The sequence below is a fragment of the Tympanuchus pallidicinctus genome, unplaced genomic scaffold (genome assembly GCF_026119805.1).
Source record: "Tympanuchus pallidicinctus isolate F22 unplaced genomic scaffold, pur_lepc_1.0 scaffold12, whole genome shotgun sequence".
Taxonomy (NCBI): domain Eukaryota; kingdom Metazoa; phylum Chordata; class Aves; order Galliformes; family Phasianidae; genus Tympanuchus; species Tympanuchus pallidicinctus.
Window position 1 is genome coordinate 13468632 of NW_026294637.1, and position 26530 is coordinate 13495161.

At 38.9% G+C, this 26530-nt stretch overlaps 1 protein-coding gene across 10 annotated transcripts; it reads right to left on the reverse strand.

Annotated features, from left to right (window-relative positions):
* Positions 1-1419: 1419 nt before the first annotated feature.
* SLTM (SAFB like transcription modulator) lies at positions 1420-26527 on the reverse strand. 10 transcript variants are annotated; one of them, XM_052672559.1, is made up of 21 exons: positions 26318-26527; positions 25654-25741; positions 19673-19737; positions 19260-19445; positions 18781-18828; positions 17837-17864; positions 16004-16418; positions 15401-15450; positions 13299-13417; positions 11245-11394; positions 11047-11156; positions 10801-10961; positions 10373-10464; positions 9989-10152; positions 8821-8995; positions 8112-8236; positions 6929-7096; positions 5970-6284; positions 5385-5526; positions 4521-4678; positions 1420-4184 (listed from the first exon to the last, which is right to left on the reverse strand). In XM_052672559.1, the coding sequence occupies exons 1-21, from the start codon at positions 26510-26512 to the stop codon at positions 4076-4078; spliced, it is 3063 nt and encodes a 1020-aa protein (XP_052528519.1). In that variant the 5' UTR covers positions 26513-26527; the 3' UTR covers positions 1420-4075. The 10 variants fall into 10 exon arrangements, with proteins under 10 accessions (XP_052528519.1, XP_052528518.1, XP_052528516.1 ...); XM_052672558.1 differs by having other exon boundaries at positions 5385-5538; XM_052672556.1 differs by having other exon boundaries at positions 16004-16472.
* Between the last annotated feature and the right edge of the window lie 3 nt (positions 26528-26530).

Genomic DNA, 26530 nt, shown 5'->3' on the forward strand with positions numbered 1-26530 from the left:
CAGTGCTCACGTCACTAATTGAGTCACACTTCTAAGGAAGTAGGTGCTGGTGCTGTGGCTAACAGCCTTACTGAGGCCAAAAGTGAGTGGAATTTGACTACGCTACAGCCAAACACTGAGCCAAATCTTGGTGCTGGGTAGGGGCATAAAAACTTGCACAAGTTTTATATTTATTTCAATTAATTGAGAATGTCCTTTCAATTCAAGTCCTGTCCAGTTTATGAATTTCACAATATGCATCACTTAAACAAGGGAAGGGATCTACGAGTGATGTGAGACAGTGCCTTTAGCTCACACAAACTGAGATCTCCTGAGCAGAATCCAGAGAGGTGGATGAAGTAGCACTAACAATACTGTATTGCTACTGGAGACAGGACAGTATGAGCTTCACCATGCAGTGTGTCACATCCAAGTATCTAACTGTGCTAAGTTCATACTGCAATTCATTATTTGGACTGATAGCATGAATATTTCAGCCCATGCCAAAGGTGCACTTCTTTGTTGTGGGAAAAAAAACACCAAACTACACAATTAGATGACTGCTTTCTTAATAGACTTTCAAAAGACCTTAAACTGTTCTGTTTGGAATTTTTAGTCTTGGGAAATCAATAAAACAAACTTTGAGTAGGAAATGTAATGAAATTTGACACAGTGTTTTTTCTTTTGTAGTACAGTTATAGGGATGATAATGTTGAGGGGGGAGAACACTATGAAATTTAATTTTGTATGAAAATGTTGTATTTACTTATGTATGTTGCAATCACCTTTTAGAATTGATAAATTGCTTCATCAATAACAAGCCTTTGCTCTAGAAATACAGTTAGGAACGGATTTATTTATAAATACGTAATGCTGTTTTTTCAACTTTAGTTATCATCGTGTGTTGCTATAGTTAACAGTTCAAAACTACCTTACAGTGACTGCTGGTGGCTGAATGTGTTCTTGGATCCTTTAAACTTCAGGAGCAGTATTTCAATACTTCTAGCACTCCAAATTTTTTGATTGTCTCTCCAGTCCAACCTCATACTGAAATGAATGAGGAAGAAACTGAAACATGGCGTTTCAGTGGAGGCTTAAGCACGCCAGTCATGCAATTCATTACAATTGGGAAATCTTGGAGTAAACAAGAGTCTACTTTTTTAAGCAACTCTACTGTCAAATTGCCCTTTGTGTTTTTAGTATGCATATTCAGTACTCTGCCTATATCAAAGAAAAGTTTATTTTCTCCTCAGTATTTTAGTGCCAAGGCAACAACTGTTCTCTTAATTGTAGGTTGGTTTTTCATCATTATTGTTTTATGGCAGATTAACTACAGCCAAAAAGAGCTGTTTTATGTTAATTACTGCTTTTGTTTATAGCTGGCTTTTGGTGGAGTCCTTTAGGTTCAAAGCAGATTTTATATGAGGTGAATAAATAAAATGTTCTGCTTTGCTTTTTGTTTTTTTTGCCAGTTACAGCTGTGGTAGACTTTAAAATGGAGTTCTATTTACTACAGAAAAAAAAATAGTTACTGCTTTTGGAAATAAAACTTTTCTTTCACTTGCAAAAGTTTACTAGCTGGTTGTCTTAAAGACTATTACAGATACAGTGACCCTGCCTGGGAATTTTTAAACTACTTATAATTCAGCAATTTGCATTTTTATCCTGACTAGTTGTAATAATTACATATTCATTTTATATGCTCTAATTACAGCAGTATGTTTGCATTTCCGTGTTTCTTACATACTTTAACTTTGCCCATGTTCTTTAAAAACCTATAAAAGAATGAAACTCAAGTGAATTGTGAATTGGTGAATTCTCCACCATTGACTTTCTTACCATGTTGTCTTGATGCTATGTTTTAACCAAGTAATTCAAAGCCAAAAGTTACTTCAGAAAAGCACTAGATTTCCGTCTTGAAAAAGATCCCTGTGTTCAAGCTGCTGTGCGTAGACCTACTGCAACTGTGCCATTGCTTAGCTGTCTTAAACTTCTGATTTAGTTGTGAGCTCAAAGCTTATCTGTAATATAAATGGTCTGGTTTAACAGGAAATATACAGAAGCTACTGTCGTACTGGAAAAGGAAAGAAGTTTGAAGTTGTAAAGATGTGTTTTACAAGTATGACACAACTAAATCCATTCACACACTATCGTTTATACCCCAGTATGTGATGGAAAACCTTTCCATTTTGATGCTGCACCATTACCCAGCATTGCGATGCTGTCACCTACTGCCTGTTTTGTATTTTCAAAGCCTTAATTGTTTATGTTGTATTTATTTTTTAGAGACTATGATAAGGAATGGACACTTTCCTTGTAAATTGTTAATTTTGAACACTTAAATCTTCGAAAAGTTTAATTCTGTACTTAATACCCCTTTTGTTTTGTACCACAAGAACAATATTGCTAAGTTACTTTTTAAAGAATGTCTCTATAGTTTAAAATCTTTACCCTGATAAGATCTATTTTGATTAATAGCCTTCTGAAAATCATCATCTGTAAATAAATTTCATTTAGGTATTTAAACTCATTCATAGTAGTCAAGGCTGGATGAAGTATTCAAATAAAAGCCACAGTGCAGAAGGACAGACTTCAGTTTACCTAAATACTTTCAAAAGTCAAAGTTTGAGGCCATTTGTTTGTAGTTAATTTTTCACTTAGTTTCAGTTCAGTTCAGCATATCCACATATGCAGTTTTTAAAATAAATAAGCAAAATAACACTAAGAAACATTATGCCTGTAGAGGCTTCAGTGCACATCTAGACTACTGTAGGCAAGATGAAGACTCACCTCTCTAGTTTTATTTCTGTGCTGCTCGCTTGGCTTTGCCTTTAACTTTCATATTTCTTATTCAATCCATCAGTGACTGCAAACTCATCCTCCAGTAGCTACGTATTTTGTGTTGTCACTTTTGAAGCACGTATTGCAGTCAAATTGCATAATTTTCAAGTACTCTCTAGCTTAGTAACTTGTACCTATAATCTACTGTATGTACCCAATAGTAATCTATCCAATAGTAATAACTGAGATAGATGCAGTAAGTTACTTTTTAGATAAATATCCAAACACTTGCTAATATAGCATTTTTTATTTAAACGTAAGGAATATTTATAAAAGATAAATTATAGAAACTGTTGCACCAGTCAATTCCCTCCCGCCTTTCCTGAAAGGTTATTTACAGGAAAACAATGTAACTCACTTTATTTCAGTTTCTGGAACGTTCCAGATGCTTAACAGTCCCTGCTCGCACCAAATGAGTAACAGCATGGCCAAGAGCAGGCTGCTCTTAGTCGCCCTTGCCTTAAACTCGATAGATATTTTTACGACAGTCTGAGCCAGTAACTGCTTTTAGCCCTTATCTGAATTTTACTTTAAAGACACTTTTTTTTCTTTACAAGATCCAGTGTTCAGATGTATAAATACTGAATGAGCTTTAAATATTCATGTTCTTCAGAAGGGCTTGTCAATATTGTTTTTGACTTGCCATGCCAACTTGTCAGTTTCATTATTTCTTCTTTCCCCCAAGACTGGTTCCAAAGACTTAATAGAAGCTATACAGAATATGAAGGTTTATTTCAAAAGAATACATTTGCAAGAATACACATAAATGCACTCAATGTAACAGTACCTTCTGCAAAAATAGGTTACATAATACCCAGTAATGAAAGAACAATCTTATTTCTCTACAAATTAGAAAGCAGAGAGAATAGCCTGGACAACCTTCAAAACGGAGGTTATAGCTGTGTATGTTGTGAGAAGTAGCCAACTTTAAAGCATGACACCACAGAGCTAATGCTGGTAAATCAAACTAGCACACAGCTGCAACCCATTCTTTTATACAAGATTAACAAATATTTTGGTTCCAATCTGTCTTTATACAGCTCTAGTGCCTCAGGGAAAATGCTTATCAAAGATACACAAAAACTATCCAAAATTACAACGTAACTATTAAAATGCCTCCAAAATTGAGAGGAAAGTAAGCATGTTAAATTAAAAAAATTTAATCAGGAGTTCTGGACAAGATTTCCTGTTTTTAATCAGAGAAAGTTTACAAGAAATTTCAATAAGTTATCTTGAAACCAAGCAGCTGTAGATCTTAGAATCTTCGTGGAGGTCCACCTTTAAATGGCTTAAATCCTGAGCCACTGCCCCTCTGCATGGAATTCCCTGTGATCTGTACAACTCTATTTATTGGTGACGAGTTACTGGAAACAAAGGTGTTAAAGAAGTGTTATCAAAAGAGTCTACACTCTTGGTGCACAGATAAGAACATCCATACTTCTCATCTCACTTAACTGTTAAGTCTCAAAGGAATCTTCAAACCATTCAAGACAAGAGGCTTTACAGGAAGCTTCTGAGTTTGCAATTGAACAGCACTAGCAGAACAAGAACTGTGGAGCCAAGTTCTGGCTTTTAAGGACGGATTGCATGTTGCACAGCAGCAAGCCCTCGCTGCTACACTGAGTCTACTGCACTTCTAAAGGATAATGTGCACACTGGGAGCTCAGTGGGGAAGTCGAAGGAAGGAACAATTTTTGTACCTCGTGTGTGGAGACATCATGCCACTTCCTCCACGGCCATCTCCCATTCTCCTTGCATCATGATACCCACTTCCTTGAGAACTAGGTCCATGCCACTCTTTCCTTGGTCCAGTTTCACGACTGTGCCGTTCAACAACATGTCTGTCTTCATTGTAGTGCTAGCAAGAAAGTTATTTTAAGAATGAAAGGCCTATTTCATCATCAACATGAAGTGAGTTTTTCAAGAAAGCTAAGCCCAGAACTCTCCAGCATTACTACTTAAAATGTAGTAGTTTGGGCTTTCAATCCATAAGCATCTTAATCTTAAAATAAGTCTTGTTGAAGTAACTCTAGATATCAAAATGGAACTATTTTGCAGTAATGAGTGTGCAAAGGGTGAAGTTTCATGAGCTTGTAATTTACTCCCAGTTCTACCCCAAGCACATAACAACTAAATAAGTATGTTCCATGTATCTGCAGAAAGAAACGTTAAATGCTTCAGTTGAGAGTAGCATGAAAAATTTAGGCTGTTGGCTTTCAAGACTAATCTACAGAATGTTTTCTCACTAAGAAGTACACTGCAAATAACATGCAGTGTCAGATTAAGAACCTGAAAATACTATGATAACACATTATGAAAAGCCTAATCAGCAACTCATTCACATGCTGTTCTGACCCACCTGAAAGAAACTAGACTTAAGAACTGGGTATGTTTTCTGCAGGCACTTTACAAACACTATTGAAAGGGAAACAAGCAGTTTTAAGCTAGTTAGAATGCTTGTTATGATTTATCTGATGCTATATGGTCAGCTGATTCTTCCAGCATGATTTTTTATTTCTCAGTTTCTTCCTGCCTCGTGCATAAACAAAGAAAGAATTACTTACTTGTCCTCCACCACCTCGTTCTCCCATCACTCCTCGTTCTCCTTCCCTGCTTCCATACCCAGAAGCGCTGCTTCGGCTCCCAGGAGGTGCACCTCTTACATGTCCAGACACTTCTCTTCCTGACCGATCTGGCCTCTCACCTCTGTGAAAGTTGCTTTTATCAAAATTGTGGTTTCAGTATAATATAATAGATATCAAAACCTAACAGACCTGTAAAACTCCATATTGCTAGCAACTTGCAGTTGGATTCTTGGAAACATTGTTTTAAATCTACATGGCTCGCTAAATATTGAAAAGTTTGCATGTATTTGTTTATATCAGCATTCTCACATAAAAAGCCTCCTTCCTATATATCTCTATGCATGAATAAGAATAGACTGCTAGGTGTCAGCATAGAGTTTACTGATGTTTAGCATATGCGACAGAGTAATCATCAAGTTTTTCCTACTGTTTTGGAAAGAGACTTTGCTAGTCTTTAGGAGGAAAACTGTTCTCTCTTTACCCATCAGTTCTTGAGGCATTATTACCATGGGTAAATTCTACAAGAATCACTACTTTCACTAGTTGTATATCCAGGAAGTTTACCTGCCATCACGTTTGTCTGTGCTTATGCTTCCCTCGTTCTTCCAATTTGTTTGCCTAGGTGGATTTGAACCAGTCTCTCTTGGATGTCGACCGTGTGGTATTTCAGGTCTGTCATGAATTATCACTGTTCTTCTTTCATCTCTGTCTCCTCGCACTTCCCGTCTGTCTGTATCTCGAAGTTCACCTCTTGGTGGTGGCGGCTCATTTCTTCGGGAGTCACTGAAATTCTTTGGGTATCTCTCAAACCCTGGTTCTTCTCTTCGTGCTGTTGGGCGAGTCTTTTTTGCTTCACCTTGATTTACAAATCGTTCTCGCCTAGGTTGTTAAAGCAGGAAAAAGTCATTTGCTTGTCTTCCATTCTTCCCTTTTCTCCTTAAATATAAGCTCAGAGGTTAGGAGATACTATTCATATAATCATATTTAAAAACACTATTCATCTTTTTACATGGTATACATTGCAAGAATCCTTACACACTGAATTACATTTATCTTTACAGTTAGCATTTTAAGCTTGAGTTCTTAAATCCATCTTAACATTTTTCAGTGGATTTTTCTGTGTGTAGTTTGGCGTCTACAATATTGAAGCTCTTGTAGGGTCTCCTTTTTACCTTCCTGGTATGAAGCACAGGGAATGCTAGATTTAGCCTTGCTTCTTAAGGAGATGCATTAACCAAGCAGGACAGATCTAATTCATGAGAACCCATTTGTGACAAGGTATGAAAGAAGAGTAATTGCAAAATTTCTTTTGTAACATGATGAAAAGATCACCATGCAGCAATGTAACATCTCCAGGAAAAAACATATAAATGGCCAGTCCTGAAGTAATTTCTAGACACTGATACAATTCTGTTGCTGCACAATGACATTTAACTAGTCTAGTCTAACTAGTCTAAATTTAACTAGTCTAAATTTAAAGATGTTGGCAGTCCAATACCTGCTGCCCCATTATCATAACTTACCTGTCAAAAGACGACGATGGAACAGAACCTTCTGGATATCGCCCCCGTTCTCTGTGATCAAAATCATTAAATCTGTTCGGCTGGCGGCTGTAATCTGAACTATGACTAAAACGTGCATCTGTATCAAGAGCCATCTTCTTGCTCTCACTCCAGTAAGGATCATCTCTCCTTTAAGAGAAACAAAGGAGCCATCATCAATTACATGTATCCAAATCACAGCCTAATAATACAGAAAATAGTTTCAATTATGCATCAGTCGTCTGCTTTAAAGGCAAGCATTTGAACCCTTGTAAAGCTTCTAAAGGAATAAGATTGTGTAAGATTGATAAATGTAAGAAAAATATTTTTGGTGTTTTTGTTTCTTTAGACTACCCATCAACAGTATTTTGTAGCTTAGATTTTAGATACCATCAGTATAAAAGAATCCAACCAAAATTCTGCCATCAAAAGTCTTCCAGGATAAATAATAACAGCAGCTTTCTAGATAAAAAAAATAATAATCAAAACAGCTTTCTCAGAAAGGAACAGTGTAGAAAGCATCACCCCCTTGATCATCAGAAGCACTCAGGTGCAGTCTTCATGATGAGAAGGCAAGACACTGTTACTTCATGTGGGGAATAAAGACAGCTTCATTTTCATGTACTTCAGTGTTTTACTATTGTCTCTAGCATGAGACCTTACAGTTGCCTTCTATTGTGCCTCCCTTAAGTCAACTTCATGGCTAAGATCTCAGACCTATTTTTTCAATTATAGAAACTACTTCTGAGCTTTGATTCAGGTGGCTCAAGCAGCCAGTGGTACAGGTCATCAACTTCAGCACAAACAAAAAGCCAGCACACTGGCTCCTCTGAACCATTAATTTATCAGGAAAGTAAATTCTTAATGAATTAGAATCTGGAAATTTTGGCTGTTAAGGCAGAAGAACAGCTTTTCTCAGCAAACGCACTCAATTGTACTGTATTTTTTTGGTACAGTAAGAATTAATTAATGGGATGCTTCCATGTCAAAGCTCTCTGATACAGATACCACGTTTCACACCTGACATACACTGATGTCAAAAATAAAAACCAGAAATTCAGTTCTTCTGTTTAGACTTGTTTCAGATACAACCACATTTTCAAGTCACAAACAGCTCCCAGCCCTTTGTAAGGGTTATAAAACAACGCTCTCAGAACTAGATTACCTGTGATCTACATCTCGTGGACGTTTCAAAGCGTTCCTCTTTTCCTGTTCATAGCGAAGCTGTTGTTGTTGTCGACGAAGTTCCTCCCTTTCACGAGCAATACGCTCTGCTTCTTTTCGACGTTCCTACCATGAAAGGGATGGGTAAAGAAACACATCAGACACAAGAGCTCTAATTAGAGATTCCTATGAAACACTCAGTAAGTACACAGAACTAATGTTTGACAGTTTTCTACTAAAGGCTGTCTGATACAATTCATGCTTGGATAGCATCCAAGACTCAAGAGCATGAAGGAATATTTCTCTGAAGAAGAGACAATGCATCTGTTAGGTATAAAAATCTCCAAGTGCTTCCTCATGTTACTAATGTGTTCACTGCCCAGAAATACAGCTCATTAAGTTTGCTATACCACTGTTCTCTAGGAAAAAGCTAGTAAAATTACTTAAGAGTAGCTAGTAGAAGCAGTGTCACCTACTGAACTTCATATTAGTGTTTCTGACAGACACTACTGTATCAAGAACTTGCTATCAAATTACTAGTCAAACAAGGTAAAGACTGCTGCTGCTGTTTTGCAGTGTTGCCTATTTATTGTTGGGGTGGTTCTTTTGAGGCCTGAGTGGAAGGCCAAAGAGAAATTCATACCAAGTGCGAAGTGAGTTACAGTCCTCAACTGACAGTGCATTACAGTCTGAACTACAAGTAAGTATACCTGTTCAATACGAACGCGCTCTCTTTCCAAACGCTCTCGTTCCATCCTTTCCCTCTCTAGCTTTTGCCTTTCAATTTCTAATCGTTCCCTTTCTCTCTGCAAGCATTCTTCTCGTTCGTGCATTATTCGTATACGTTCTCTCTCCCGACGTTCCCTCTCAGCAATTTCTCTTCTCCTGAAGAAAGACAATAAAAACAACAAAAAGAGGTAGCAGAAACTGAATTGGAAAAGTTTCTCCTCTAAAACTAACATCACCGTAGGCACAGACATTCATAAACTATTTGTGAGAAGGCTAGTACTGAGAGAAGCCGCCTCCTTTTAGCCCTAAGTAGCCAAACTGTATTCTACAGAACCACTTAAGTAGACAACAGCTACTGAAACATTTAAGTCATAAATTATCATTCTGATTTATTTTTTTTTTCCCCATGATTCATACTGCTGCATTGTTATCTGGCAGGTAACAACAGTAGCCTAGCAAATAACACCGTTTTGATCTTAAAAATACTTTTAGCTGCTGCATACTTCAGACTAACAAAATTTTAATTACTTTCTGTCCAAAAACGAGACAGAAAAACATGACTGTTCCGACTTGCACAGACTGTATTCTTGTTATGTTTCCTTCATCCCCACCTCCAATGGAACAGCTTACAGGAAGCAGGAAAGGTATTTTCTCCTGTAAGATCTATGCTTGCTAGAAATTCCTTTGTTTTGGGAAATCCAATTAAAAGCACAAGTCGCTTGACTATTCTCTGCAAACTTTTTGTCACATAAAACAAACAGAATAAAGAAAGTAGCCATTTAGTCCTTTTATGTAAGAGACAAGAGGGTATTATGCTCGATTCATCATTAAGGCATGTAATAGATCTCTTAAAAATTACTATTTTTGGCCACATCTCCTATTCAACTTCTTGTCTTTCACAAAGCAAACTAGCATGCAGTCACACCCCCACTAACAAGCACTAAGCTATGCACATACACATATGGCTTTTGAAGTATTAAACAAAAAATTGTGAGTCATTTTATTTGTATAAGGGTACTGTTAGGCACAACCTCAGACTTTAACATCTGAGTGAAAGGTTTGACGGAATACATTCTAATTAGATTTCTAAATAAAGTATCTGATCAATTAATGTGTAAAATAGCCTTTAGCAAAAAGTTGAATTACTACCTTCGGAGTTCAACAGCTCGTCGTATTCTTTCCAATCGAACCATGTGTTCTCGCAATCTCTGTTCCTTCATCTTTTCAAAAGGCAAGATATCCTTTCTACCCCTGTATTCCCTGAATTTCACTTTATCTTGAATAATACGCTCTTTGTTCCTCAATATCTGTGGCTATAGACAGAGATTACAATGGTTATTTCAGAAGTCTCATTCACTTAGGGAGATTTCTGGATGCTACGTTCAAATACCATTAACTACTGAGCATAGAAAGCTTCTATCTAAGCTTAGTAGTTTATGATACTTCACAGACTCATCAGGAAAAAAATAATAATGGTATGTGTGTAAGGTAGCATCAAATCATAAGGATTCCAGTAAATTGACAGATACTTACTTTCTCAAACCTTCCCCTTCTCACTGTCCTAGAGTGGCCTTGGTCTCCTTTTGTTTGGTCAAGAACTACAACGTGACCTGGGCTTTTACCACCTAGAGAATAAAGAAGGGAAAAAAAAAAGGGGGGGGGGGGAGGGGAGAGTGATTTAAAACAAACAGAGTCTTCATTTGCTTATTACAGATATTCATTGACTTAGAGATTCAGAAATGTCACTGAAGTGCTACTGGTAGCAGAAGCATGCCAGCACATTTCTGTAGCTAAGCAGTAGTATGATGCATGGAACTTCACATTGGGTCTGAAGCAATAGATATTGCTGGATTGAGATGAATCAGTGGTTAATTATTTTCTTTCCAACTAAAAGCAAGAACATGCCCCCCAAACAAGTCAGACACAGATTCACAAGGAGGAAACATGGCTATATTGCATACTTATTCTTTTCTTTTCTTCAGTTTTTTTAGTGGATTCTTGATTAGGGCCACTTGCTCCATTATCACTCTTCTCATCTTTACCTTCTGTTTTCTTGGCTTCTTTACTTTCTTTTTTTTCAGATTTCTCAGATTTCTTCTCTTCTTTTTTGGTTGACGGTGTTCTTGTTAGGAGAGAAACACACAAACAGTGAGGCAATTCAACTTAAGGGATTTTCACAACTTTAGGAGACATGTGAATGTTCTTACTTGCTGGTTTTATCACTTGATGTGGTTTTCTTATCTCCTGTGCTTCTACTTGAGCTGGATTTCTCATCGCTTTCCTTCTTCAGCTCCTTTTTGGAGGGATCGCCTTTCACCTACATTTTTTTCAAAAGCAAATATGTTAATACAGATTTTTGTCCAAGATGGTCTATTTGGGTGAGCTTTTCATCTTAGTAAACCTACTTTCTCAACAGAAATTTGTTGTCCGTGCAGCTCTGTCCGATGAAGGTGGGCGATACATCTGGCCACTTCTGTACTAGAAGACATGGTTACTATGCCGTAACATTTTGCGCCCGGACTTCGTGCGTTTGTGACCACCTTTGCACCAAGTACCTACATAAGCAGGTGAAGATTAGGTCTTTGGAAATAGATTTCTAGTGAGGAACAGATGATATGCCAATAAGCTTTTCACCCTAGTATATAGGGAACAACAACAACAACAACCTCACCCTATTAGAAGAAAAACGCTACAAGTTTTGTAAAGCCAACAACCACACCTTTTCAAAACCTTTATCCCAACTTTCAAATTATGGCAAATTAAAGTGTATGTCATGTTTGGCCAGTAACAACCTCACGCATGTTACCTCACCTCTTTTTTTTTTTTTTTTTTTGAGAATGACCATCAAAATTCATGCTGATCTAAAATTGATGTTTCATCTATAATGGATGAACATGCATAACAGAAACAGGTCAGCCGCTGCCAATTAATCACAATAAGGTATAGTAAATTGCTGCCTAATATTCCTGGAGGCAAAAATTCTTTAAAAGGTAACTACCAAATGTGTCAACCAAGCAGCTTTGGTAACCAACTCTTGGACATGTGCCTCTTGAGAAAACATGAAGTCTTGTGTTGTGGCTCCCTGTTAGAATTTCAGTAACAACAGGAGCAAGTCTTATTGGTTGACGCAATTTATAGTGCATTAATTCAATCATTTAGCAGCCTGCAGTCATTTAGTCATTACATTTTTACCCATTTACTTAAAAGTGGGTACAGAAGTACATACAGCTGCTAAACATCTATCAAGCAAAAACAAGCAGAGAATTGGAAATTTTAACAAAACAGACTCTTACGTTTCGCTACTCATGAAGTCGTTAAATAAAACTGCCATCTTAATTTATTATAAAAACCAGATTCTTAGAATTCCCATACTAACTCAAAATTCAGGAAAACTGACTTAGTTTAAGCAGTCTGTAATAAACTTCATAAGAAGAGTCCCCAGAAGAGTAGACATTAGCAGTCATATATTTTGGCTTATTTTTCCCCCACTAAGAAGCCCTTAGAACACTTTTTTATTTTTTAGTAAGTTTTCCCATCTTAGATACAGTTGCTGCAGAAGAACTTAGATATGGTTATCCAACTAAAAAAAAAAAACCTCAAGGCTTAAAATCAGTCCTGACCTCAATGTTAGTGCCATTTATATCTTACCTCAAAAGGAAAACAACTTATGAGGTAATGGGTCTTCCTGTAAGTAGAAATTCTAGCTTAAGGTTCTGAATGTACCGCGGGTTTTTTTAGGTTATACTGGTCAGACATTTCATCTCAGATTTGTGTTTAAATGAAGTAATAGTCAATTTCTGTATTTGCATAGAGTAAGGGTGTCATGGTTTCAGCTGGGACAGAGCTAATTTCTCCTTTACAGTATGGTATGAATTCTGTGTTTTGGCTTTAAGGAGAAAAACAGTGCTGATAACACACCAGTTTACAGTTGCTGCTGAGCAGTGCTGTACAGACCCAAGGCCATTTCAGTTTCTCAGATCCTTATATTGTCCTGCCAGTGAGAGAGGCTGAGGGAGACAAGGAGTTGGGAGGGGACAGAACCAGGAGAGCTGACCTAAACCTGCCAAAGGGATACTTCATATGACATCATGTGGGAAAAGCCTGAAAACAGTGGGGAGTTGGTCTGAGAGCTGCTGCAGTTTGGGGACTGGCTGGGCATCAGTTGGCAGGAGGTGAGGATATGCAGTGGGCATCACTTGGTTTGTATATATAGTAATAACTGTAACTCTTCCTGCCCTTCCCCCCCTCCTTTCTTCTCTCTTAGTAAATAGCTTTTATCTCAACCCACAAGTTGTATGTAGTTGTTTTGGTTTTTTTTCCCCTGATTCTCTCTCATTGGGAGTGGAGGGAGTGAGAAAACCATCCCAGAGTGGTGTTTAGCTGCCTGCTGGGATAAACCACAACAAGGGGTTATGAGGGAGGAGGCACACAACACACAATATCACACCAGATGAAATACCTTTCCATATTTTCCAAAGAGATTTTTCAAGTCAGCAGCTTTTGTGTTGGAAGAGAGTCCGCTAACCCACAGGTTTCTAGTTGAACTTCCACTGCTACCACTAGCACTGCTTCCACTTCCTGAAACAAGTTTTGCAAAACAGCCAACAGAATTAAGGAGACAAAGATTCAATGAATATTGAACTAAACTGTTGCTGACAAGAGAAACTTAGCCTGTTACCTTTAAGTAACTGTTTATCCGGTTACCTTTCTTGAAAAGACTTCTATATAAAAAAAATATGCACCATAAGATTTCATTCATTCACCCACGTAATGAGACCAACAGCTTGGCTTACTTGACAGAGCTAGGAAATCGTACAACACTGTTTAAGGCATGCTTTACTTATTATTTAGGTGAGTTTATTAAGCTTCAACTTTTGGTTCTTATTGGTAACTTCCATCTAGAAACACACCCAACATTTGCTTTTCGTTACTATGTCTTTACACTAATCAAATTACCAAAGCAATGACTGAAGAGTTAATGGAGGAGACAGTTAATCCTCAACATAACTCATTTTTCCTAGCCTCCAGAATCTGTTTGTTTCCACAGCTTCTTGGTGGCTACCCTCCATCCAGAGCAGCTTTTTAACACACTGCTGGATGTAGCTTACCAAATGTTATTTTGCACATAAAGGAAAATAATAAGGACAAATAGAAAAAAGAAAAAAAAAAATCCATAAGAAAAAAACAAACATGTTTTAGCCATTATTGTAACAACTCAGAACTAAGAACCCAAGAGTCACATACAAATCCCCAACATCTCTTGTACTGTTTTGTTCAGCTTCTTGTTGTTTGCTGTTAGGTGTATGAGTGCTTCTGTTCAGACATAGCTGGTTGTACAGGCTGGACAAGCACAGGAGCTCCAGTTAAACAGCTGGAAACTCTGGTGGTGTGCAGATTTCAAAGGTAGTTTAACCACCCTCAGAAACAGCTGGCTTTCCTTCTTCAATGCATCAAGATGGACCGAGAGCAAAAGGTAATAAAACCTCAGCTATCTTCATCTAGGATTATCTTGATAATCCTGGATTATCTTGATAAACTGTGATATACTAAGTTTATCATTAAGTAGCAACTATCTTGGCTTTGCATATTATATTTTTAAGACAGCCTTATGACAGTGACTATTACAGATATTGTAAGTGCTACATGGAAACAGATTTGCTATTTCTTTAATCATCATAAATATAAAATTACCATGAGCAGACAGGCATGTACAGATGACTGAATTATGTCTGTCACACAAATTTATCTTAAAAACTTCATTTCTCATGTGAAGTTCATTCATCCTTTGTGATACGAGAGATTATTTGGTAAAGATTGTTGGGAAAGAGCAAAAAAGGCAAATTAAGGAGGCACATCAGCTTGTAAGAATATATTTGCTCAGCTCTGAAGCATCCATATAACTGTCGACATTAATGCACACCAGAGCTCCAATATGAATTTTTCATTGTAAAACTGGTTTTTGTGGTAACAGAAGGAAACACCAAGGTATACAAAGAGCTTCCAACGTTACTGCCTTGACAGCCACATGCACCATTTTGCTAGCCAGCATGTTAGCTGCAGCTAACATAACTATGTATAACTATGTAACTATGTTATACTGCAGCTGAAAGTTCACTTTATTTAAAACCGAGCAAGAATTGAGGTCTGAACAAATAATTTAACTGGTGTTACATTTAGTAACTGCATGTGGCTTTCTTGCACTTTTATGCGTATATACAATCAGTCCTTTAGGCTGATGTCAAGTTACAGTAAGCATATCTGGCAATGATACCTTCTTATCAAGACAAACACCTAGGAGATGTTGAGTTTGCTCACAACGGTATTTTGAAATAGAAGAATATATTTCCACTGAGTCCCCAGAATAGGTATTTTTGATCTTATAAGAAATCTGACATTATAAGAAGGACACACACAAAGAGCTAGTGACTACTGCACCCCTGGCACAATTTACTACAGACAAGTTCAATCATATAAGCCATTTTAATACACAGCAAGGATGTTCTCGAAGGGAAAGGCATTTACTTCAAGACTACAAGTGCTGCCCTAACTTGTAATAGTTACCTTTATCATCCTTTGACGTTGTCTTGCTTTCTTTAGATTCCTTAGTAGAGCTAGAGAAGCAAATTAAAAATCAGAAGAAAATTGAAAATACAGAATTTGCTAAGCATTGCATTTTATACTAACAGACAAGTTAACATTTCAAAAAATAAAAAAAAAGACTAGACTGTGTATTTGAACAAATGATTCCCTCATGGATTCTTGCACTGATTTTCCCCAGGATGCCTGAAGATCTAGATTTTCTGACAACTCTATTCAGTGGATATATGGCAATCTTCTCCAGATTTCAGGACGGGGACTTGACTTCATTTTGTGTTCTTAGAACTGATAGCTGTTCATTACCATCATCACAAGGACATTTAAAAAACTTGTCAAATTGGAAAAAAAAAATAAATAAATGCTGACAATTCGACAATGCAATCAGTAGGACATAGTGTCTATACGAAGATCTTGAATTTTAAAAAGTAACTTATGGCGGTCAAAAAATCTATAGGCAGGAGCATAGGATACTAATTACAAGATTCTTGCTGCTACCCCCTTAATGTAGAGTGATCTTATTGAATGCTGGCACTCAGTATCGTAAAGAACTGACATAGAAAAACAAACCTCTTTGCTTGACCAGAGGCCCCAGTAGACGAGGGACCTTTCTTCAAAGTATCCTTTTCTTTGTCTCCAGATTCTGCTTTCTTTGAACCTTCTCTGGCTTCCTTCTTGACAGGATCACCCTTCACGCAGTCTTCCTTCTTACCATCTTTATGGTTCTCAGTCATCTCATAGTCCTTGCTTTCCTTCTCCAGGCTCTGTGAAATGGCATCCTGCCCATCCTTTGGCTTACTTGCTTCAGAATCTGTAATTTTCACATTTTTACCTGTTTCTAGGAGGTCATCACCATCAAAATCCAGAGTGATGGCATCTTCAGCCTGGATTGTAACCGATATGTTATCATCCTCAGCTTCTTTCACAGACGTGTTAGCTTCCATCTCTTCGTGAGCCGTGTGATCAGCCTCAGCTAGGCTTTCTTCTGAAGGAAGAGGTTTAGATACTTCTTGTGTACCATCACCAGAACCTGCTTTATCTAAGAGGATTTAACAGGAATAAATATGGCAAAACAAGAAGTTTAAACAATTTCATATGCATATGCTAGAATAGGACCTAGAAAATACAAAGCCAGTTATTAGCACTGATGGAAGGTTAGGAAAAAACACAAGGTGTATTAACACAAATATAAATCCTTTACCCAGGATCACTTATTCTTCATGGCAAAACACATTTCCTAGAGACAAATACCAAAACATTAGGAGTCAGCATATGGTTCCATCCTGGAGATACCCGTTCTTCATAAGAAGTATCCATTTTCCAGTTTAGGATTTAGCATGTCGTAAGAAAATAGTTGCCTTGGATGCTCACAGTTGGGTTTAATCCAGCTTTCAATCTTCCTGGTTTTGAGACTTCCAACCTTCCCAAATCCAAAAGTATTACAGTCTTGGAGAATTTCAGTCAGTCGTCCACATTGGTAATCTTTGGCTTTTCCTTTCCAAGCTTGTTGTTTGGCAGTCAAGTTAACTGTACAAGGCTACTGCAGAAAATGGAGGAGTGAGCTTTAATCCAGAGTTCGTAGACAGGTGGTTCTCAGTCTTCATCCACTGGACAGATTTTCCATCTCAGTCCTACACCGGCACCTCAGACGGTGTTCTTCGGCTTGCACTGGAAGTATTTCAGTCGTAGGTCCCTCGTACACAAGAAGTCTGTAGTTTTATCCTGTAACTTCACTGTTTATTCCATCTTGCGTAACATGATGTTCCATGTCCTTTTCTAGTCCACAGTACGTAGAATCCTTAAGACTTCTGTCCAGAAAGTCTGTTTGCCCAAATGCATTATATTCCTTCTATAGTTTCACTAATGAGTACAGCTTTAAAATAAAGGTAGCCACTCCACAGGTTTCCAAACACCTGTTTTACCATTCTATGTACAAATGGTATTTTCAAGTGACAGTAAGCCAAGCATATGATGGTCCACACATTTTTGGGTGCTCAGGTTCAGTGTAAGGGAGTATCATTTCAACTCAATTAAACATCAGTTACTGCAGTGCAAGTTGGAAGCATTTGCATCAAGACTTACCGTGCACTAGAATCAGAGTCCTTGAATACTATGGTTGCTTTTGTGTTTGTTTTTCATTTTTTAAGATTCATGGTATTGCAACTATACTATACATCCACCACAGTAACTGATAAGTACTGTAATCAACTCTTAAAAGTAAAATAACTCTTAAGAGTGAGATAAATCCATTGACTGCAATGATTCCAGGTGCTGAGCTTAATAAGGAAACAACTGATACTGGAGACAAGACTAAGATTAGTAAAGAGACCAAATGTTACAAGAGAAAATTGCCTGCTCTTACCAGGCTAAAGACTTCTGAACTATATTAAACTTCAAACATACCTTTCTCATTTTCCTCATCTTCACCATCCTGCAAGAAAAAGGAAGTCAAGACTAAATGTCTTCTATTTTAGAACTTAAGGGAGAACAATTCATATTTTCCATCAAACTTCAATGACATGAAGGCTAATTAAATAAGTGAGACACTACTTGCAAAGAAAATATGATACAGAAACTAAGACTGTATTCCTTCCTTGTCAAATCACTGAAAATTTGTGCCAAAGTTCACTAGTATCTGTCTGCAACACCTACAATTGGCTGCAACATCAAACTGTCCCCTTCCTGCTATAGCATTTAGAACAGATGGATGTCACACTTTAAGCACTACTTTCAGTGAAATGTAACTACTCCATCACTAGCTTTGAAAGCTTATGAGAAGGAGGCCTACCTCATTTCAGACTTTTCATTCAGTATTTCAAGGTGAAAGACAATAAGTAAATTCTTGTCAAAATCTAACACCTCTAATAAGACATGATGTATGAGATGTCCCTTTTTGAGATGTCAGTTCCATGTAACTCAGACTGTATTTCTGAGCTTAGAGATGTTACAAATGTTAGCATTAAAAAAATCAAAACAAAACAATAACATTCCCCAGAGACACATTTCCAATTTAAACCAGAAGTTCCATGCTTAACAGCTGTATATACCATATTATCATTTGTCATAGCCCTCTAAAGCATCTTTAAGACAGTTTAGAAAACATTCCTTGCTAAGTTTATGCAATGAATAGTCCCAGATTACACATGGGAGTTTGCATTTATATGTGATGCCTTATTTAGAAGTCACAATTATTTGCTCTATTAAAAACAAACAAATAAATAAATCTCTGTTAATGCAGCACAATGAAGATGAGAACAAACAGTAAACATCCTAAGATGCAAGCTGGAACAAAAAGCAGTCTAAAATTAGCTAATGTGCAAAACAATTAGAAATTATTTGGAACTCACATGGACACTTGGAAAAGTGTAATCCTCCATGTCTTGACCTTCATTTTCCTATAATAACATAAAAGGAACTTGCTCAGCAAGAGATTTGCTTTACGACACTTGAAAAAAAAAGAACAAGCAGAGCTGAGAGAGTCAGTTAACTCAGAACATTTTAGCTAAATCAATATACATTTGAAAAGTGAGAACTTTTCATGACTTCCATCTCCAATCAAGTTCAGTGTTCAGACTAACTACATCATTACTAATAACAAGGAAAAGAATCACCTGGGAAGTCAATTTTGGACTATGGTACAATTTTATCAATTAATACCACATTTATTTCAGGCCTATTCAGATACAAAGCAAGAAAAAAAAAACAGAAAGAAAAAGATTTCCAAACTATCTTCTAGAGATAAGAAAGCAAGATGAAGTGGAAAAACTAGTTCTGACTTCCCATGAATACATGTTGCTGATAACAATGCACTTAAAATACACAGTACCTGATTTTCAGAATCCTTTTCTATATCTTCTGTTGTCTCTGCTGGCTCCACGTTGAGGTATTTTTTCTTTTCTGCAGAGGGGAGTTCTTTAGAGTTCAAGTTCTCATCTTCAGCAGATTCTTTAAAGTCCTTCACTTCATCATTTCCATCTTGATCGCTTGTATCTTGAGTCTCCAATTCACTTTCCTGTTTGGAGCGAACAACAAATATTTGGCATTACTGTTGTCACTAGATATATTAATAAAAAAACAACACAAAAACAAACCACCACCAAAATCACTATTAGAATCAGTGTTTTTGCAATTTTTTTTTTTTTTTTTTGCTTTAACTAAAACCAAACACTGAACTTAAACAGAAACTGGAACATACTTCAATTTTTGAAAACAAAACAAAAAAATACATACTTTTATTACCTTGACAAAGGAATCATCTTCAACCGAAGCATCACCAGTTGATTCATCAGCCTCCTGCTTTTTACCTGACAAAACAGGACAGGCTAATGACAAAAGCTGCTAAGTACAGCATGCTTTCTTTCAATACTGATTACATGTAGGGCATTACTTTATTATTCTCTATGTGCTTCAGTTTATCTGAGCTGTTCACTACTGTTCAACTCTCCTGAAATCTAGTGTTTTTTAAGATGAGGAGAGAAAAAAAGTCAGATGAGTGAATATGAACAATTAATGCAGTTTCATAAACAAGAAGTTGCATCCAAGTTAGTGACTTGATAAAATATCAAGTCCTGTACTTTTAGCTACAATGAAATGTAAGAGAACATTAAGTATACACATCTAGCACTCCTGGAGCTAAAGTATACCTTATAACGTCAGATTTTGGAAAGACTGGTCTTTATAGGATAGCTAACATCTCAGAGCAACTTCAGTTAAAAAGAACTTCTGATGATCGTCTAGCCACCCAGCCTCCAGAGAGCTGCAGAGAGCACCAATTTCCAAGTTACAATCATGTTGCTCAAGGTTTCGTCTAGTTATGGTTTTGATTATCTGCAAGTCTGGAAGGTTCTCAAAGCCACCTTTATTGACAGCTTTTCATCACTGCAGGGAATAATCAGCAGCACAAATGAGGTCATGCATCTAATTCACACAGGGCACATTTCACTGAAGAATTCCAGTACACACGTGCTTTTTTCAACTAAAGATGGTTCAGTGAAGATGACAACTAGAAAGATTGCCCTTTGGAACCCACTGCATTTCACAGAATCATAAAAGTTGGAAAAGACCCTTAAGATCATCTAGCCCAACTGTCAGCCCATCGCCATCATGCCCATTAAACCACGTCACTCAGTGCCACATCAACCCCCTTCTTGAAAATCTCCAGGGACAACGACTCCACCACCTCCTGGCCAATACCTTACCACTCCTGAGAAGAAATTATTCCTAATATCCAACCCGAACCTCCTCAGGTGCAACTTAAGGCCATCACTTCTCATCCTATTGCCATTATCTGTGAGAAGAGGCTGACCCTACCTCACCACAACTTCCTTACAGGAGCTGTAGAGAGCAATAATGTCTCCCCTGAGTCTTCTCTTCTCCTGACTGAACAATCACAGTTCCCTCAGCTGCTCCCCATAACACTTGCGCTCCAGAGCCCTCACAGCTTCATTGCCCTTCTCTGGACACAGGGCCTCAATGTCTTTCTTGTAAGAAGGGGCCCAAAACAGAAAACACTATTTACAATCTTGAGACCTCACCAGAGCTGCTCTGTATGTGGGATGATCACCTCCAGCTCCTGCTGGCTGCACTGTCTCCAACAGAAGCCAGGATACCATTGGCCGTCTTGGCCACCTGGCACACCGCTGGCTGCAGAGCCTCCTACTGCCAGGCAGATCGACACGTCCTCCCAGCTTGGTATCATCTGCAGATTTACTGAGGATGCACTCAATCCTCTCATCCAGATCATCAATAAAGATATTAAATAGGGCCATCCCCAACTCTGATCCCTGAGTAACACCGGTTGTGACCAGTCACCAGTTGGATTTAACTCCAAGCTCTGGGCCCAGCCCTCCAGCCTGTCTCGTACCCTGTGAAGCGTACCTGTCCAAGCAATGGCTGCCAGCTTCAAACCTTCAGCAAAAACAAGACCAAAGAACACTAAATACAGACATCCATACCAACATGCCCCTCTTAGGGCTTTTTGTCCTATTCATTCTATTGAACAGGAGCCCATGTTACAATTTTAAGCAGCTCCATTAGAAAACAACTCCTTTGGGAAGAAATGTTGCTATCTTCTGTTGAAAATTTGTATCAGTTCAAGATGCAAATGAGATGAGTTGTTCTCACTGAAAGGCAACACTGACAGCATGCATACACTGTTTTGCAGTTTTCAGCTCAGAAATACTGTAGTCTCCAGGAAAAGACCCGTGGCAGAAGTTATGTTTATGATTACAAAACATAAGAAAGTTCCAATCTAAATGCATAGAGAAAAACAACAAAATATTCTCTCTCTTTTTTTTTTTTTTTAATTGGAATGCAGTAAATTTCAATAGATTTGTGAGATTTCAGAGGAAAAAAAGAAAAAACAAAACCAAAAAAACTCAGAAGCACAGGTATACTGAGAAAAGCTAGCTTTCCAGAGAAAGAGATGCAGACTGGCATGACAAAGAATAGTTTCTGATATGCTTCACAGCTGACGTCTGAAGAAAGAGTATCCCAAACTGTGCACTAATATTTCACCATTCTACAATATAACCTATAGCTGCCGATAATCTCAATAAAAGTAAAAAGCGGAGAGACTGCAAGGACACATCCATCTATTTTCTGCTTTAACATTCTCATTTCAGTTCTTCAGTTTGTTAAACCCGCAGGTCCAAGTTCTTCCTGCGTCCAAACCCACTTAACCATACGGAGAAATACCAATGCGTACAGCTGATGCCAGACATTTAGCAACCAGCTAGCATGTACGATCTTGAAAACTATTTAAATTCATTCGTTTTGCCTGAGGAAATCTGGCAGGTGAACTTTACAGTGAATAAAAAAGAACTGACGCAGCTATCTCTACTACGTCCCATCACTCTGCACTGGCGGCTGGAGGTAGGAAGTTTACTTTCAGTAACAGTGTTGCGTTTCAGGTTTCTTTGACCTGATCAGTTACTTACTTCACAGGACTGATGTTGGCACAGGCTCATCAGTGTCGGTGACTTGCTAAAAAGTAAAAAGAAAAAACCAAACCTGCATTCATGAAAATTCAAAACTTCTCTCCGTTGGCTCACTGCAGACTGCCAAAGTGCAATTGTAACAAACGTCCTTCAGAAACCAAAGTTTGTGAATGTGCTCAAAACCAGTCTCACTTAGAGGAAAATAACCGTGGCTGGAAGGTATGTTAAGAACTACTGTCCCGACAGCTGAGCCTTCTGAAAACAGGCGCAGTGAGTCTCAACTCATACAAGCTGTCAACAAACTGAAACATCTCATGTGTACGGTTATCTAGCAGTGGCTACTGAAAATGTCAGTGGCGTAAATAGTACTCACCACAAATGTGGGTTCCTGAGCTAACAACACAAACAGTAATTTGCCTTGGTATGATGGCACTCCTTTGTAAGCTGTGCTCAATCACTTTTCTGGCAACGGATACACACCATAAAATTGCAACAGACTATTTACCCAGAGAATGAGTATCCTCTTTAGAACTAAGTAGGAGATTTAGAACATCTTTTAAAATATTGTTTTCACAATATGTGGTTTATTTTCTACCATTTACAAGTGCTACAGTAGCTTAACTTTGCCCTACCCATTTGTGGCCCTCTACATATGGAGCTGAGACTGAATATCCAAAATTACCTAACAGTGTATTGTAGACAAGTCTTCTACAGTTCAACGTATATCAATATTCCATATCGAGTTTTCCTAACAGACAGTGCTCAGAAAGCCACCTCACTTCTTCCACAGACCCTAAGAGTTGCAGCAGAATTCTTGACTACAAAAGCCATTCAGATCTAAAATTGATGATACAGCTGATTTCCAACCCACCCCCCAGAGAAACCTTTCCTCCTATTCACCTTTCCGTCTGCCGAGAGAAAATTTATCCATTACTCCCACTCTCTTACCTTTTCTAAGGCTCTATTTTCTTTCTAACACCTAGAAACATTCAATACTCCTCCTACTCTGCTTTGTACAGCAGTAGTAGTGTGAACAAAAAAAAATCCTGCTGAACTGATAGTGTCATTCATTCTACTGCTAGGCAGCAGTAAAATAATTAAAGTTACAAACCCACTAGAACTAGTTTCAAGTTATTGGGAGGTGAAACATCAGCACAAGGCTTGGAACAATCTGTGAGCAAAATCAGTAAAGGATGCAACACTACACATAATGAAGAGTACATACAAGCCTAAGGAGGATCGAGATACTTCATTTTAAGAGAAAATTTAGCATGCATCTCCTACATGCCTTCAAAAGTTTCTTAGTGACGTAGTTAGGGAATGTATTTTTCAAGTGGTAGATTTCCAGGTGTGGGGGGAAACGTCCTGGCCATCAACAACATATTTTGACAAAAAAAAAAATAACAACAGATAGAGAAGACAAAATCAAAATCAGCAGTTAATACAAAGAATGCATAGCTGAAAAGAAAGAGTCTGACTTCGGTAGAATGCATTTCTCTCCAGCTCAAAGGTACAGATCAGAAAAAACAGCAGTAATCCAGTGAGATCCTAAAAGATTTTCCCTCGACCAATTAGTGATTTTTTTTTTCTTGTTCTTAATTTGGAAGATTAACGAAGCATAAACCTTTCTGTTTTGGCACAAAATACACTCCTAAGACTTTTGTACTCCCAAAAGTAAAGAGAAAGTTTTGAGTTTGCAAGAGTGAGCAGATAAGAACTTAATGAAGGTCATATTTTGCTTTGAGTTGTACTAAGGCTGTACACGTGATACATATGAGCCTTACAATTTAATTCCACAGAAGAGGTGGCAACAAGCAGCCACTGAAGTCTTGGCTCAGGCAGCAGCAACACTAGCAGGCAAACTATCTTTGTGGAAGCAAAACATACAACTACACAAGAAGCCGGTTCAAGAACGTTGTCAGTCTAGTTTGGAGACCAGGAGGATAAAAAGCAGCAGATTAGAAAAGCATTCATCACAGCAGAACTGCCATTCAGATCTCTACATTAAAAATTGTGGAAGTACGGCCTTATTTAGCTTCCACGTTGTTTTCTTAAGCATTGGTTACCATCCTCAGAGTAAGGAACAAAGTAACGCCGCAGAAGAGAATGAAATCATATTCTCAGCTTATTTGCCTTCACTTTTCTAGTGTGCCAGAAGCACAGCTGGGACGTCACTCAAACTCTCTATAGAGACATTTTATTATTAAACAGCCCTCTCACAGTGCCAGACAGAAACAACAATAACCATTTCCACCACAGAACCCAGCCTAAGACAAGTGACAGTGGTATAAGATCAACCATTTCCAAAGCAGGTATCTATGAACGTAGATATATGTTCATAGCATATATATGTTCAGTGAAGAACACTATGTGTAAAGCAGACATTCCCTTCTTCCCCAATTTTACTTGACAGGTTACAGACACCCTCAGAAACAGAAAACAAACAACTCTCCTTCAAAACTCAAGGTCACAAAACACAAATAGTTACGCATAAGTAAACAGTGCCAACAAAATCTCTGCCAAATATATCAGTTTATAATCTAGATAATCATTTTTCACAACATAAGAACAGAAATCTCTTAATATGACATTTTAAATCACACTGAACATTCTGATTATATTCATGAATCTCTCGATTATAAACCTTCAGTGACAATCATGTTGACAAGTCACAGCACACAGCCCTCCCTAAGCTCTGACCACCTACTGTTCCACACTCACCACTAACATGGGCCAGATACTGTCTCACAGCTGAGCAACCCGCCAGCTCACCCCTTGCCCTGGCACAGGCTCTCAGCCACTACACTGACACCCACCCATGAACACCCCATGCTCAGGATCCCATTCTATGGCACATCCCCAAAAATCTTACAGAACATTTACAATGTTAACGAGCACGGCACAAATCTCTGGGATCCAAAGACTACAGCCACCACCTTATGACAAAACACCTGACCAACACATCCCATACGTACACAGCACCCCTATACTTTGCAAGGCCCAATGCATTCCACACCCTCAATGATAAGCAGATGTGTGACACAGGGAGACAGACAGAGCATGCTGCAGGAAAAGGAAGCAAGCCAGTGCAACAGGTGGTGATGGGGGAAACAGAGATGATGAGGAAGGAAATACCATGACTGGAAGCAAGTGCGGTGGATTTATGTACAACAGAACTCAAACAGTAAAGCACAGGCACAAGCAGGGCCATGGTTCATTACTTCTTTCTTAAGGTGCTGCATGCAACAAAAACTTGTTTAAATCTAATCAACAGGTATTCACCTTTGCCTTTTGCTGGCTTCTTGGTGGGTGTGTCAGCAGAAACAGTTATTTCAATGTTATCCGGATCACCTCCCTCCTCTTCGATGGCCTGAACAAGATACAGAACAGCAGTTCTTAATGGAGTTCGTTTGGAAGCAAGATGCTGTCACTTCAGGATACGGGCGAGCCAAGTCATTACATTTTCAACTAAACAGTGTCTTACGGAACACTTCACGTTAAACCTCCCACCAAAAGCCGGGGGAGAGGGAGGAAAGACTGACGCCAGTGACAGCGGTTTGTTTAAGCCGTTCGCGTGACATTCCGAAGGACAACTTATCGAGCATCGGCACGTTTCTCTCTGGAATCACTGCGCGGGGCCGCCGGTCAGCCGCAGAGACACGAAGGGCCAGGCAGCAGGCAGCGAGCTGCAGCCGCCCGGGAGGGCCTCAAGGCCGCGGGCCGAGCCCCGCCTGACGCCTCCGCTCCCCGAGGCCGGGCAGGGCGTGCCGACGCCGGGCGGGCAGGGCCGAACCGGGCAGGACGACCCTCAGCCCTCCGCCGGCAGCGGTAGCGGCACCGGGAGCGGCCCCGCCCCCCTCACCGGGGCCGGGAGAACCCCGCCCCCCTCACGGCGCTGCCCCCGGCCCGGGCCGCGCCGCTCGGCCGAGCCCGCCGGAGCTCTCACCTGCTTGAGCCGGGAGATGAGCACGGTCTTCACGCCGGTGACGTCCAGGTTGCGCCGCTTCAGCTCCGACTTGAGGTCGATGACGCGCAGGTCGCTGATCTTCTTGCTCTCGGTGGGAGGCGGCGCCGCGGCCGCCGGAGCGGTGGGCGCCCCGGGAGCCCCCGCGGCGGCGGGAGAGGAGGCGGCGGCGGCCATCTTAGAGCGACTGAGCGC